This window comes from Rhincodon typus, chromosome 12, assembly GCF_021869965.1.
Source record: "Rhincodon typus isolate 14 chromosome 12, sRhiTyp1.1, whole genome shotgun sequence".
Lineage (NCBI taxonomy): Eukaryota > Metazoa > Chordata > Chondrichthyes > Orectolobiformes > Rhincodontidae > Rhincodon > Rhincodon typus.
Window position 1 is genome coordinate 67,111,163 of NC_063343.1, and position 16,697 is coordinate 67,127,859.

General features: G+C 39.9%; 1 protein-coding gene across 1 annotated transcript in view; it reads left to right on the forward strand.

Moving 5' to 3' along the window:
• Positions 1-16,697, forward strand: part of LOC109910651 — a 115,236-nt gene that overhangs the window by 73,822 nt on the left and 24,717 nt on the right. Inside the window, exons 11-13 of the mRNA XM_048603498.1 lie at positions 4,065-6,470; positions 8,303-8,352; positions 12,779-12,958. Of these exons, the coding sequence (XP_048459455.1) occupies positions 4,065-6,470; positions 8,303-8,352; positions 12,779-12,958 (2,636 nt within the window). The remainder of the gene's footprint in view (positions 1-4,064; positions 6,471-8,302; positions 8,353-12,778; positions 12,959-16,697) is intronic.

Here is a 16,697-nt window from a genome sequence, read left to right on the forward strand (position 1 = left end):
AGTCATCAGTGAGCATTGACACTTCTGACCTTGTGATGGATGGAATGTCATTGATGAAGAAGCTGAAGATCGTCGCTTCTAGCGCAACATAATGAAGAGTTACTGCAATGATGTGCTAGAGGTGAGGTAACTCAACCGTCCAACAGCCACAACCATCTTTATTTGTCCCAAGAACGAGTCAAACGATACGCAGTACGTTCAGAAATTCTCCACAATCACACACTTGGAAATCTTAGAGGGGAAGTTAGAAAGTTGTAGATTTAAATTGCATTCCATAAACCTGAGCATAAAATCTAGGCTAGCACCACAGTACTGTGCAGAAAGAATGCTTCCCTGTTTGGAGGTGCAGTTTTAGGAACCATATTTTAAACTAAATTCCTTGCCTATCCTGCCAGGTGGTCCAAAATGTTCCCACGGCATTCTTTCAAAGAATCGGGAATCTCCTTGTCCAAAATGTTCCCACGGCATTCTTTCAAAGAATAGGGGATCTCCTTGTTGTCGTTCATCCCTCAACCTATACAATGAAAACAACATAGATTAACTTCGTCTTTTTCCTTCGGCTTCTGGGAACTATTTTGATTACCACATTTCATCAAATTATATTAGTGGCTTGATTTTAATGATACGTTTCTCACCTAAAAGCTGGTTAATGGACCGTGAGGCCATGAAGTACGCTGCAGAATTCCAATTCTTCTTTTGTGATAATGAATGCCGCTCTATAACCCCAGGTTAATCTTTTTAAGAAACACTTTACTCCCATTTTTTGTCATTATTATATTATACTGGCGTTTGCTATTGACGGAATGAAGTGTTTCATGCCTAAATGCCAAGGAATTTAATTTCATAAAGTTAGCAGCCAGCACCACTGACTTATCAATCATTTTTGAGGGAGGCCAAAGTTTTCCGATAGTCTGTTTTACAGGCATCTGAGGTATAATTCTTCAAACTTCCAGGACGCTGCCATTTGCATTTTAGTAATAAAAGGAATGAAATCTGCCATACACATCTGTTCTGGTCTGCCCTCCATGTGATTCTATCTTAACGGTCTGCTGGGAAATGCGGAAAGAGCAACAAACGATGAGCTAACTCGTGGCAGTGACATCTTGTGAATGAATGAATGAATCAATAATAATAATAAACAGATGAGTTGACAGTGCAACTGGAAATAAGTATGTGTGATTTGAGAACCATTAGAGAGACGGAGCTGCAAGATGGAAAAATTAGGACCTGGATATTCAAAAGTGCAATACGTTTAAGAAGTACAGAAGCCAGGTAAGGAATGAAGTGCATTTCTGTTATTTAGAATGATATCCGTACACTAAAACGTGATTATCTCAGTACTAGATATCAAAATGTAGAATTAGTTTGTCTAGAAGTGAGAAAAAAACGAAACTTAAACTTTAGTTTTGTTCCTGGTTTATAGGCTCCTTAGTATTAACCATCCTGTGACCGAGAGTAGACAATAAAATGTAATTGGGACGTGCCAATAAAGAACGCCAACAATCACGTACAAGTTAGAAAGGACGAATATTTTATTCATGTTTTTGTAAAAAAAAAAACTAGTGATATAGCAGCTTATTCACAACTCTTATTCGGTAACACAAGTGCTTATTTCATTTTCAGCAATTCTTATTTTGGCTAGGAAGTTCAATGGATTTCTGGTAATGCATCTGCCCTGATAACAAAAATCATTAAAATGAAGGTCTTAAAATATTAGTTTTGTTTAAGCTGCAAATTACCCTTATTGAGAAAACTTATTTTGGAAGGAAGATATTGTCAGAAAATGGGTTTACTGACAGTCGGTATGTAGGTTGTTAAATTACGTAAGAATTACAACGACATTTTTATAACAAGTCGATGATGGCAGGTCTTGAGTCTACGATGTATTTTGTCAGAATCATAGTTCTTTCACCAACTCAAATTATGTTAAACATTCTTTTTTTTAAAGGATGCATTATGTGAGACCTTCTTTGTATTAATGAGACAAGAGAATTTACTGACAAACATAGAAAGTGCTGAAAATGCTCAGTATCTGTGCAAGTAGAATCGCAGCGAACGTTTGAGGTAGACGAGCTTTCACGAGAAATCATTAAAGACATCTTAGTGTGATGAGTTGGACCAAAACTGAAAAATGTACTAATTGTATCAGTTTGTACGGCAGTTGCGTAAACGTTGTGAAATTAATCAATATGCAATTGAATTCAAGATTCAGCTGAATTTGATGCAATAAGACATTCTAAAAAACTATTGTGTTGGGCCGTCTTGTGGTGCATTGGTAGTGTCCCTACACCTGAACCAAGAAGCCCGGCTTCATGTACCTGCTCTAGAGGTCTGTAATAATATGTCTGAACAGGTTCATGAGAAAAATTGGATAATTTCTTTTTTTTTTAGAAAAAGAACCACTGCGTGGGGTCCTCTTTGGATGCAGGAAGAGTGTCCCTATCGCTGGACCAGACTGGCGGGGTCAAGTCTAACCTGTGCGAGAGGGGTGTACTAACACCTCTAAAAAGGTTGATTCGTAAAATAGGTTAAATAATTTAAAAGGAAATACCGTGAAGTTCTCAAACTAAATACAAAATTACGAAACAAACTCGCTAAACATAAGGAAAGTTAGAAGTTAATTGAAGAAGCCTAACATGCAATTTGATGATTCCATATATTTATTTTACATTAACCAAACTTGTTTTTAGAGGTTATTCACAATTGAATATGCAAGCTATTTTGTAAAGTATTATTTTTGCACAATCGGCGTTTAATAAACATTACGTGACATTCGCGCCACACAAATGCCGGGCTATGACCATCACCAATAAGAGACAATCTATCCACCACCCCTTGACATTCAATGGTGTTACCATCATTGAATCCCCCACTATCAACATCCTAGGGGTTACCATTGACCAGAAACTCAATTAGACTCACCACATTAACAGAGTGGCTAGAAGAGCAGGCCAGAAGCTGCGAATACTGCGGCGAGTAACTCACCACCTGATTCCTCAAAGCCTGCCCACCATCTACAAGGCACAAGTCAGGAGTGTGATGGAATACTCCCCACTTGCCTGGATGAGTGCAGGCCCAGCAACACTCAAGAAGCTTGACACCATCCAGGACAAAGCAGCCCGCTTGATTGGCAGTACATCTACAAGCATTCACTCCCTTCACCACCGACACTCAGTAGCAGCAGTGTGTACGATCTACAGCACCTTCTAAACCCACTACCACTTCCATCTAGAAGAATAAGGGCAGCAGATATATGGGAATACCACCACCTCCAAGTTCCCCTCCAAGTCACTCACCATCATGACTTGGAAATATATCGTCGTTCGTTCACTGTCGCTGGTTGAAAAAGCTGGAATTCCCTCCCTAATACCATTGTGGGTCAAACCACAGCAGGAGGACTCAGCGGTTCAAAAAGGCAGCTCACCACCACCTTCTCAAAGGAAACTAGGGATGGGCAAGGAATGCTGGCCAGCCAGCGACGCCCACAACCCACAAATGAATAAATAAAAAATAAAATACTCTGCACATAAATGTCTTAAGTTTAGAAGAAAAATAAAAATGCCAGATCATCTAAATTTAACACTGTTCACACGAAAGTGCATGCAATGTAAAATTGACAATTAATGACATCATAAATGTATTCCACGAATTATAATATTCTTTCAATGTATGCCATACGTTAAGTTAGCCTAACGTGTGGTTACACCGTAAATACAACTAACTATGTTTCCTGGTCTGAAGATTTTAATTGCACACATCTAAATAAATATTTTTGAAGCAGTGCAGCTTTAAGATCAGTTGTTGCAGTTATTGGGTGGGACACTTTGTGTCGCTGTCTACCAATAAGGAGCTGAAACACTGGTCGAGATCTACCCACCTCCTCTCGCAGGGATTGAAAGAGAGGATTGACAATGTAAGAGACAGACTGTCGCCGCGTTAATGCTGAAAGGACGTGTTCTGAAGAGAATTTCTATCTCTCGCGTCAGTATTAGAAATTAGATGTGAGGTTGTCCTTTTTATCCGAGGTGACAAGGTAACTAATAATTATTGAAAAATCAACAAAGAGCAATGGCAAACATATTCGGCAGCAGGGCGTCTTTCATTTTTCTGCACAGTGTATTGGACCTCGTTCTGGGGCAAATTCACTACTCGATTCCCGAAGAGTTGGAGTATGGGGCCTTCGTCGGGCATATCGCTGAGGAATTGAGTCTGAACGTTCGGGAATTGTCGGGCCGCAAAATTCGACTGGTCTCTGACAGTAGAAAGCAATACATGGAGGTAAATCCGAACAGTGGAATATTATTTGTTAATGCAAGAATCGACAGAGAACAGCTTTGCAGTAAAAGCTCTGCCTGCTTCCTTTCTTTTCAAATAATGCTCGAAAACCCTTTGGAAATGCATCGCGTTTCAGTGGAAATACTGGACATAAATGATAATGCACCCAATTTTTCAAAGGACGAGTATGTTTTACGGATCATTGAAGCCATTGCACCAGGATCGCGTTTGCCTCTTGAGAGCGCCCACGATTCGGACGTAGGCACGAATGCAATTAGCGTTTACCAGATTAGTGTAAACGAACATTTTGGCCTAAAATTTCAGACCAGAAATGATGCGAGTACAAGTGCCGAACTGTTATTAGAAAAGCCTTTGGACCGTGAACAACAGTCAACTTTTGACCTTGTGCTTACTGCCGTTGACGGTGGGATTCCTCACAGATCCGGCACTGCTCGCATTCGAATTTATATTATGGACGTAAATGATAACGCGCCGGTGTTTGATCATGAAATATACAGGACCAATGTTGAAGAAAACACCCCAAAAGATACTTTAGTAATAAAACTCAATGCTGTTGATTCGGATGAAGGCACAAATGCTGAGCTAACATATTCTTTCACTAGTCACGCTTCGCAAAAGGCTCGTGAGGTTTTCAAATTAGACCCAATAACCGGAGAAATCAGAGTTGAAGGAGCACTAGATTTTGAAGAATTGGCTATGTATGAGCTTGATGTAGAAGCTGTGGATAAAGGTCCCTATCCAATGGTAGGACATGCGAAAGTTATCGTCGGATTAATCGATACGAATGACAATGCCCCTGAGATTGAGGTGACGTCATTGTCCAGTACAGTACCGGAAGATGCTGTACCTGGGACCAAGATAGCTACGATCAGTGTAAGGGATGCTGACTCCAATGAAAACGGACAAACTCAATGTGATGTTGAAATGGATGTGCCATTTCAATTACAGACGACTTTAAGGAACAGCTATAATTTGGTCACTAGTAGCGCTTTGGATCGGGAAACAACCTCAACATACAATATATCAATTTCGGCTCGTGACAAAGGATCTCCGCCTCTAGCCACCAGGAAGGTTTTAACTGTGTCAGTTTCTGATGTAAACGACAATGCGCCAAGATTTACACAATCCACGTACAACGTGTTTGTAATGGAAAACAATAGTCCTGGCGCTTCTATGTTTGCTGTCACTGCTTCGGATCCTGATTTGGATCAGAATGGAGAAGTGTCCTATACCATCTTGGAAAAGCAAGTAAAACATGGATCTGCCTCTCCTTATATTACGATTAACTCGAAGAGTGGAAATATTAATGCTATACTTCCATTTGACTATGAAAAGCTGAAGAACTTTCAGTTCAAAGTTCAAGGTCGGGATGGTGGAACACCCCCCTTGAGCAGTACTGCCATTGTGGATGTTATTATTCTGGATCAAAATGACAATGCTCCACTTATCATTTCGCCTTCAGCGTGGAATGTTTCGTCAGCTGTGAAGATTCTGTGTCAATCGCTATATCCGGGGAATTTGGTCACCAAGGTAATCGCAACCGATGCGGATTCAGGGCAGAACATGCGGCTTTCCTTCAAAATTCTTGAAGCCACTGATCCCAGTCTCCTCAGTGTCGGCCTTCTCACTGGAGAAATAAAAGCAGTCCGACGTTTTCAGAACTACGACTCCACAGTACAAAGAGTAGTTATCTTGGTGCAGGATAATGGACAGCCCAGTCTCTCCAGCACGTCTACAATCTACTTTTTAATCATACCCAATGACACAGAAAAACTCGCTGTGCATAGTCACCAAGCCAGAAATCCAGAACATTTTTCGAATCTGAATGTTTATTTAATCATCTTGTTTGCTTCCACATCCTTTATGTTTCTTGTAATCATAATTTTCCTGGTGGTACTGAGGTGCAAACAAGCCAGGAATTCAAATTATTATGAGTCCACAAATTATTGTTGCTGTAGGCGTAGGGAGTCGAATGCTGCTTTTAATCGGAGAGCTGTCCCGAAAGAATTGATTAGTTATCCTGGTGGGCTTCAGACACTCCCCATTTCTGAAGTGAATCAGTACACTGTCTGTTTATCTCCAGCATCGTCCAAAAGTGATTTCTTATTTTTGAAGCCTTGCGAAGTAACTTTACCTCTTAATGATTTTAATGTTCATGGCAGCGTTGTAGTAAAGTAATAATTTTTAACTGGAAGTTTTCGTTAGCAATTTATTGCTGAGTGGAGTTTATCTATTGCTCAAAAGAATTAAAATGCACCTGGACTCATGAACATTGCTCAGATATGTACAGATATTAATCGTCATACCTGTTTGGTTGATGCGAATACTTTGAATGGCTTCAGTAGAGCATGTTGTATTCACGCTAGAGTGAAGAGCTCACTCCCTACTTGTTGTAATTTCCCTGTTGTCAAAGTCCTAAATATTTGAAACCAACATTCCGCTGGTAATTAGAAATGTAGCTGATGATGAGCCTACAACATTTCTGGTCACTCTGTTCCGTTAAAACTATAGATTTTAATTAAAAATATGTGAAGCAGTTAGACATTTTAAAACTCATATCTCTTGCGTGATGTTCTTAGATTTTATTCCTTGATTGCGTACATTGATGTTGAAAGGGATAAATTGAGCTAAAAGCAAAGATCAAATGGACATAATTTTGTCATTTCTGCCATTACTGAATGATGTGGTCATCTTGTTAAATTATTTTTAAAAATAAGGTTTTTTTCAGATGAGTGCAAAATGGAACAAGAGTTTGCTTTTAATTTATAAAGTTTTTTTTGTAATTCAACACTTCGTTGGAGCTTAAGATTTTTGATGAAGACATTGTGAAGGAAAGTATTTAAAAGCATTTCTGAAGCATATCAGGTTAAGAATGACCTTGACGACGTTGGATCAGCAGGTTTTAATCGATCTTAAACGTTAATGTAGAAAATATATTCGTGAACAGTAATAGCTTAGAAATTAATGCAGTAGAAGCTAATTCAGAATGAATCACTTCCATTAGTAAACATAGCCAAAGAAATCTGATTCGTCGCAGTCTCCAACTTGATTCTCTAACGGTCCCGAACATTGCTAATCCAAAAGACAAAGTTGGAAGTGCTTTCCTGTTTGCAGTCAAAATTACTCTTATTTAGATCGTTGTGCCTCGGCATTTTGGAGATGTAAGTGTTCAATGGTGTATTTTGCAATTTTGTCCCATTCGTCAATAAATCTGACTCTTGGCATGAATTATATTCATACTGTTAACTTAGACAGAAAAGAAGCAGTGAAAGCATGGAAAAGAATGTTTTACTGTGGGATACAAAATTTTCTAACATACAGAGCTTAAGGTAGAAATGTGGATGCCATGGAGTGGAGGCAAACTGTAAAATTTTAAAGTTATAACTCAGAAGAAGACATAGCAAGTGATGAATAATAGAGGAAAGCCCACATGCATGACAAGTATGTTGAGATGTAAATGTTATCTTAAGGCGAACAAAATAAAAATATGCTGCAACTAACCAAATATATTACTCTTTCCGAACGTTTAAACTGTCTCATAATATACTAATAGCTGAATAGCCATACAGTCCTTTAAATTCTGTTGATTTTAACGTTACTAGACAGAGATTCAACATTGGCGAGAAGGGCAGGTTGTGTGAGGATACTGAGATAGATAATTATCATCACCTTCATAAGCAACTGAGGTGAGGATCCTGCGATAGACACCTTCACCTACTTTAGTAAACATGTGAGGAACACGAGATAAGTTGGCACCAACTTCAGGAACATTCAAATTGAACAGCTAGCAACTGTCTGCAGGTGTCACCAAGAAAAGTGGGCGAGGAGATAACGTGTGACTGGTCGTCAGCCACACCTTGAGGAACCGGCAAGTTGAGCGGCCTGAGACATTTAGATAGAGACAGATTCATTGTAACTGATAGGAATTGGTCATGGTCTGCTGCAAAGACAGTAGCTAGCTGTTTGGTGAGACTCTTGTAAGTGATTACAAAATTTCTATTCCTAGGTTTTATCCGAGTATAACAGTTGGTGGTGAAGATAACGTTAGGAATATGTGTAAAGTAACATAAACTCGTGAAAACGTACACAATCATTTAAAAATTTTAATTATGGGAGTGGAGTTGATGTGCCACAGAATCTCAGAATGTGGGAATTTCAGTTTACTCCAAAGTTACAGAGTCTGATTCCAGCCGTTGTGTTCCAGCCTTTTGCGACCGTTTGAGACGTCTGCTCGTTGCTTCAAAGGAACTTTCAGCGGCAAAATTTCCAGTTCTGTGGAAATGTGGGATTTGTACTCACCTGTACTTTACCTCTGCTGTGCATAGCCTAGTCTTTTCGTTGTCCACATAGCTAGGAAAGTAGAAGGGATTTTAAATTAAACATTGAATTAACTGGGGACCAATGATCAAATATGTGATGACGCTGTAAAGCAAAGACAAGGTCAAGGTCAAGGTCAAATAGAAAAACAAGAGGGCAGAAACAGACTGCGACAGCCAGGAAGAGAGCGAGACCGTGAATGTACGATTCAATCAACAAATAAAACTCGAATTTGCAAAGAGAGTAAACTGATATAACTAAATTCTTGATGTCTGATTGAATGTAATATTTAAAACAATAAAATAACCCGAGAAATAAACTAAAAATGTACGTAGCATCAGGTGATAAAGCTCGGAAGCCCAGTCGTTTCGGTACAGGCCATTTAAGAATGTCTGGAAAATGTGAGGGGGTGACTTTTCAGTTAAAGATTGTATCAGCATAAGAGACAGCGGTGAAGTAAGTCCAGTAAACCGAGATTGGAAACAGTTTGCATGGAAACAAGAAGTGATAGAGTCAAAGTCATTTTGGAAGAGGTATGCAGACTCTAAACGTAACCATACTGCTCGGTTGCGAAAAGGGAAGAAAAAGTGAGAGATTGTTGGAAAGGAACAGCACAAATCAATGGATACTTTACTTTTCATACTGAATGGAAAAGCCAACTGGGAAAAGATAACCAAGGTGAGGGGATCATAGAAGGTATTTGGGACACGTTTTTAGTATATTCTGAAGCTGAGTGAACACCAGTCCAAACTAGATCTAGGTTTTGTTAATAAAATAGAATTAATTCATAGTCTTCACGAGAAGACGCCCAAGATAGTAGCAAACATAGAATGACTGAAATTACATGTCTGTTGAAGGGAGCGAGGAATCGGTTGGCGACTACTTCTAAAACTTAATTTTGGACATTATGGTGCTCAAGATAGCAGAGCTGGCCAATGTGAATTTGCAAGTTAAGTTTAAAGGATAGGTGAATAGAGATACGGCAGGCATTTAATGTACTATTTCATGACACTTACAATAGATACATTCAAACGAGTATGAAAAATTATAGATTGATTAAGTAGAAAAGAGGATAATACCACGCTAAAAAAGAAACAGCACACAGTTGTGCAAACACTGGAAGCATGTTAAAATGCCGGATGTAATTTATTACAGCTAATAATGGCCAAAAGCCTAATATAGATGGAAATAATAGCGTGTGAAAGACAACCGTGCAGAAATAGTAACGCTTTCTATCAATAGTTTAAAATAATTTGCAAAGTGAGCGTTGGTCCTGTAGAAAGTGAGATTGAAGGATTAATAAACGGAAGTTAAGAAACGATACACAGATTCACCAGGTACTTTGCGTTAGTTTACTAAATAGAGGGCACAGGTAACATCCCATGAATGGTTATAATCAGAAAATGTAAGGGAAGGAGGAATTCAGGAAAATCACTATCACGAGAAAAATTGAGCCCTGGACAGAAAAGTATTCCGCCCTCAAGAACATTATTCTACGTTGTTAACACAAGTTGACGTATTTTCCAAAACTAATTTCACAAATTTGATTTAATTTTTGTTCAAAATTCTCTTGATTCTCTGATGGTCCCTTTAGATTTTAAGACAGGGAATATGACTTCTTCATTCAAAAGAGAGGGTGACAGAAAGGCAATATCTACAAGACTTACATATCCAAAATGTTACAAGTAATGATTAAAGAAGGTATCGCTCAGTAATTGTAAAAGTCCAAATTAATCTGGTGGAAACAACATGTTTTAGTTAAATGGGAAATTATATTTAAACAATCTATTGTAGTTCTTTGAGGAGTTAACATGTTCTGTGGATGAAGGGAACCCAGTAAGTATGCAGAACTTAGATTTCCAGTTGGCATTTGAATAGGTGAAATATCAAAGGTTATTGAAGAAAATAATAATTCATTCTGTAGAACGTATCATGTTGACATGAAGGGAAGATTAGAAGCGTATAAGGAAACAGAAAATAGGAAGAATACATTTTTTTTCGATTGGATTGATGAAACAAATACTGATTCACAGGTTTAAGTGCTGAGACTCAGTTGTTTAAAATTTACTTCAATTGCATGAATTAAGAGAGATAAATTATAGTTGTCAAGTTTACCAAGGACACAAGGATAATTAGGAAGGTAAATTGTGGAAGAAATTATCGTGGAGTGGTGGGGGTTGAACACCAACGTTGGGAAGTTATAATTCAATCGTACAGCGTTGTAGGACTCTATCTTGCACAGTATTGGTCACTTTATATAAGGAAGAAGATAAATATGTTGTAAGAGGTTGATAAAAATGACTGAATGAAAGCACTTAATGGGTGTGGGGTATCATATGAGAATGGTATGGACAGGCTAGAATTGCGCCCTCTGCAACTGGAAAAGTGAGAGGTGATTTGCTTCAAACATTTCACATCCTGGGGGATCTTGGTAAGGTAGACATGGAGAGCATGTTTCATCTAATGGGAGACTCTACACCAAGGGTTCACAGTTTAAAAATCAGGGATTGCTGATTTGAAACAGAGATGAAGCAAAATATTTTACTTGAAGTGTCGCAAGTTTTTGGAATTCTCTTCCTGAAAAGGTAGTGGAAGCAGAATCCTTGATCATGTTTCAGGCAGAGATACATCAATTATTGTTAATCAAGGGGCTGAAAGTTTAACAAGGGCAATCCGAAACCTGGAAAGATAACATGCAGATTAGCTATGACTGATGAAGAATCAGATGAGAATCGAAACGTTGACTCTGATTCACTCTCTATAAATGCTACCGGGCTTTAAGAGATCCTCCAGTACTTTATATGCTTATTTCTGAATTCCAGCATCTGCAGTATTTTGTTTTTACCTGAATGTCATGGAATGCTTGAGTCACCTACTCCACCTTCTAACTCGTGCATATGTATATATTCTAAAATTGTTATCATATCATGTTGAATCTGTTTGCAGAGCTCAATTGTAAATCGGAACGCATGACAGCAGGGAGACAAAACTCGTGTCTGCTCCTTTCAACAACTACTCTCCAGCTTTCATGTTACTACATACCATGGCCCATCACATATCTATCATAACCAATGTCATGCAATCCAGGTGAGGCAGGTCATCAGATCACTATATTGAGAGGATTTCTAATGAAGGAAGTCACGAAATTTATCACATTCATTTTGGATGTTGTTAGTGATCATAGTGCACCTTTACATTTCTCTTAGACTGTTCAAATATTCCAAAATTGATTGTCTCGTCTTGTCTTGTATGCCACACAGTTTTTCGATAATCATTTTATAAATTAGCATTTCAACAATAAACACAAAGATGCATTAAAAGCATGCTTTCTGAATATGGAGAATAGCAGAAATTCTTCAAGTCTGTTTGTCTGTGAAACTTTGCTTGTTATTGGCCAAGAACAATGCAAAGTACCTCAAACAGCAACTGCAGCAACTAGTCTTATAGCTAGACCCTTTTTAATTAGGCTTAATACAGACAACATTTCTAGGAATCAAGGATTTATGAATTTGATGCGAAAAAAGTGGGCAACTTGGCTTGACAAGACTTGCAAAACATATCACAAAACGATGGATTGTCTCTGTTGACAAAGCTGAACACGAGCTGTGTTTCTAAATTAGATATGCATGACATCGCACCGTGCTTCATACAACTCTTATATTCGATGGTTGAGAACATGCCAAGATTTATTTTCGTCATCTTTGGTGTTAGCTCTTTAGATTCTGATAATCAGATGCAAGGGAACTTGGGCCTCCAAATGTAATAGTTACGTGTAGTGATGAGAACATTTTCAGATGAGTTCCTTTGAACATTTCAAGATCAATATTGAAGCCCAGGATGTTGTATCTCCACGATAAGCAGCCCTACAGTGGCAATCTTTCAAAATCATTCAAGAGATGTGAACTCCGCAAGCTGACTGGCATTTATTGTACATTCCTAGTTGTTCTTGAGAAGATGGTAGCGAGCTGCTTGCTTAAATTCCGCCGTCATTTGTCTTTTGTACACTTACAATGCATTTAGGGAGGAAGTTCTAAAACTTTGAGGCAGATGCAGTAAACACGCGCTCATACAATATCAAATAAGGACGATGCATATCTTGGAGGGGAACTTGCAAGTACTGCTTGCTTTTCTTTCTTTCTTGTTGTAATTGTCGCATGTTTGGAAGGCGCTGCTAAAGGTGCTTTAACGAATTTCCACAATGGGCCTAATAAATGGTACAAACTGCTGCTGTGGATCAGCTGTGTAGAGGGAGTGAACGTTTCTGAATGTGATACCAATCACACGGGCTACTTTGATCTGGATATTCTCAAAGTCCTGGTGTTTTGTTGGAGCTGCATTCATCCAGGTAAGAAAGAGTTCTAACTTGTGCCTCGTTGATAGTAATCTGAGTGTCGGAAAACAGGGGATGAATTACTCGATGCAAGATTCATAATCATTGAATTGCTGCTATAGACTAATTATTTAAATGGATGTTTCAGTGTGGAAATTCGAGTGGAATCCCTACAGTGTAGAAGCAAGCCATTTGGCCCATTCAATCTACACTGATCTGCCGAACAGGATCCCATCCAGACCCAACCCGATACCCTATCCATGTAACCCTGCATTTCCCATGACTAATGCACCTCGCCTACACATTTTTGGACTGTGGTAAGAAACCAGAGCGCCCAAAAGGATCCCACGGGGAGAATGTGCAAATTGCACACCAACAGTCAGCCGAGGCTGGAATTGAACTCAAGTCTCTGATGCCGTCAGGCAGCGATGCTTCCCACCTTCCCACCGTGCCAACCTATTCAATTACTAGTTAATGGTAATCCCTGGGATGTTGATTGTGAAGCATTCAATGATGGTAATGCATTTCAACATGAACATCATGAGTATCTGACGAGTTGTGGTACTGAACAGTATTCAATCCTCAACGAAAATTTCTGAATGAATGATCGATAGAAGATCAACAATGGAACAGCTAAAAGTTGGTTGGGCTAGGACACCTGCAAGGATTCCGTCATGCTGAGCTGATTAATTTCCAACAAGCATGGCCGTCAACGTGTTTGCTCAGAATGACTCCAACTTGTGAAGTGTTTTCTACTTGATTTCCATTGATTTTAGCAGTTCTAAGGATCCTTGATACAAGAAACAGTCAAGTATGGCTTGATGCCAAGGTCAGTCACTATCACTTCACCTAGGGAAAGCTTTCTTTCATTTTTGGCCCAAGGCTTTATTGAGGCCAAGAGCTGAGTGGCTCTGGAAAAACTTAATTTAAGTGACCTGAGCTGGTTATTCTGGAGCAAGTGCTGTTTGATAGTTGTGTTGCTGCCAGCTTTCATCACTTTCCCGATGATTGTGAGTAGACTGATTTGGCAATGATTGCAAAATCTGTACAGGACGCACTCAGGTAATTATCCATATTGTCCTGTAGATGCCACTGTTGCAACTGTCCTGGAGCAGCTAGGTAAGCAGTGGCAGATTCCGGAGCGCAGTTCATCAGTGTTATTGCTGGAACGTTGTGAGGGTCCAATGACTTTGCAATGTTCAGTGTCTCAAACTGTTTCTGATATCACGTGACCTGAATGGAAATATCTTTAGCCTGGCACCTGTGATAGTTGGGATCTTTGCAGTTGGCTGATCTGAATCATACATTTGGCACTTGGAGTCAGAGTGCCATTGATATGTTCAAACTGGGAATGGACACTCATCCATGCTGACCCGATATCCTAAATAAGTCTCTTCCCATTTGCCAGCATTAGGCCAATATCTCTCTAGACCCTTCCTATTAATATTGCTATCTAGATGCAGTTTAAATGTTGTAATTGTAACAGCCTCCACCACTTCCTCTGATAGTTCATCCCATATATGCATCACGTTTTGCTTGAGAAAGTTGTCCCTTAATTTCTTTTTAATTCTTTCCCCTCTCACCTTACATTTGTGCCCTCTAGTTTTGGCCTCCCCTGCCCTGGGAAAAAAAGTTCTTGAATATTCACCCATATCCATGTCCCTCGTGATTTTATAAACTTCTGTAAGGTCACCCTCAGCTTTCGATGCCCCAGGGAAAATGGGCCCAGTCTATTCAGTTTCTCTCTGTAGCTGAAACCCTCCAACTCTGGCAACAACCTTCTGAATCTTTACTTAACTCTTTCAAGTTTCACACATCTTTCCTATCGCAGGGAGACCAGAATTGCATGCAGTATTCCAATAGTGGCCTATCCAATACCCTGCACACCTACAACATGACCTCACAAGTCCTATAACCAATGTAAAAAGGCAAGTGTATCAAAGGCCCTCTTCACTACTCTGTTTACATTGACTAGAATTTTGATTGACTGTATAACCTATCAAATTAGGATTTAACTTGGCTCATTGCCTGACTTTTAGACTCAATGATATTTTAGTAATATCGGGGGGCTTTCGGTCAAGACAGTGAATATCCAGAAGTTGAAATTATTCCTCTTAGACATGGCTGAACAGATACATAATAGTCAGAGAAATAAAAAAAAAACCCTAATACATCTTCATTGTTCTAAAATGGTGGTTGACTCCCCCAACCCCTACCCCTGGAGCTAAAACTGAAACGCCAAAAGAGGAGCACCTCGCGTTATAATCTGTAAAATGAATGTGAAAAGTGAAGTAACCTGCTTCTCAACAACTCCCAGTGGTTGAATAAAATAAATCTTTGACATTAATTTTAAAATCAACAAGCAACAATTTATTTATTTAACCCTAACAGTGAACAAATTAATTAAACTATTAACAAAACGAATAAACCACTTCTAACGACTAACTTTCTCGAATAAAACAAGATTCTAATGGTATATTGTCCCAATAAATACAAGTCCTACTTATATGAAATTTTAAAAAAAATGTAGTCTCTCAAAATTACGTCCAGGTTATGTGTCTTCTGTCCTGTGCCTTCTCCATCGAATCTTCTGTCAGGAACACTTTTTCTGTTGATTCTTCTGTCAGGAATATTAATTAGTTGTGACTTGGGTAACTTTACTCTTTTAGATGGTGCTTTCTCTAAAACTTAGAGAAGACTGCAAAAGCCAAGGATTCTTTCTTGAGAGCCAAGAGCTGCTAACTCTGGCAGATGATAGTTCGCTCTCCTGTCTGTATCCGACTGCCCTCTTCTTTTATACCCTTGATGACATATCAATTTCTTACAATAGCATTGGCCTGATGTTATCAAAACCATCAGGCATAAATTTAGAGATAGTAGGAACGGCAGATGCGGGAGAATCCGAGACAACAAGGTGCAGGGCTGGATGAACACAGCAGGCCAAGCAGCATCATAGGAGCAGAGAGGCTGACATTTCGGGCCTAGACCCTTCATCAGAAAAGGGGGAGGGGAAGGGGGTTTTGAAATAAATAGGGAGAGAGTGGGAGGCGGATAGAAGAGGGATAGAGGAGAGGATAGGTGGAGAGGAAACAAACAGGTCGAAGAGGCGGGGATGGAGCCGGTAAAGGTGAGTGTAGGTAGGGAGTTAGGAAGGGGATAGGTCAGTCCAGGGAGGACGGACAGGTCAAGGGGGCGGGGTGAGGTTGGTCGGTAGGAGATGGAGGTGCGGCTTGAGGTGGGAGGAGGGGATAGGTGGGAGGAAGAACAGGTTAGGGAGGCAGGGACGAGCTGGACTGGTTTTGGGATGCGGTAGGGGGAGGGGAGATTTTGAAACTTGTGAAATCCACATTGATACCATTGGGCTGCAGGGTTCCCAAGCGGAATATGAGTTGCTGTTCCTGCAACCTTCGGGTGGCATCGTTGTGGCACTGCAGGAGGCCCAGGATGGACATGTCGTCTGAGGAATGGGAGGGGGAGTTGAAATGGTTCGCGACTGGGAGGTGCAGTTGTTTGTTGCGAACCGAGCGTAGGTGTTCTGCAAAGCGGTCCCCGAGTCTCCGCTTGGTTTCCCCGATGTAGAGGAAGCCACACCGGGTACAGCGGATGCAGTATACCACATTGGCAGATGTGCAGGTGAACATCTGCTTGATGTGGAAAGTCTTCTTGGGGCCTGGGATGGGGGTGAGGGAGGAGGTATGGGGGCAGGTGTAGCACTTCCTGCGGTTGCAGGGAAAAGTGCCGGGTGTGGTGGAGC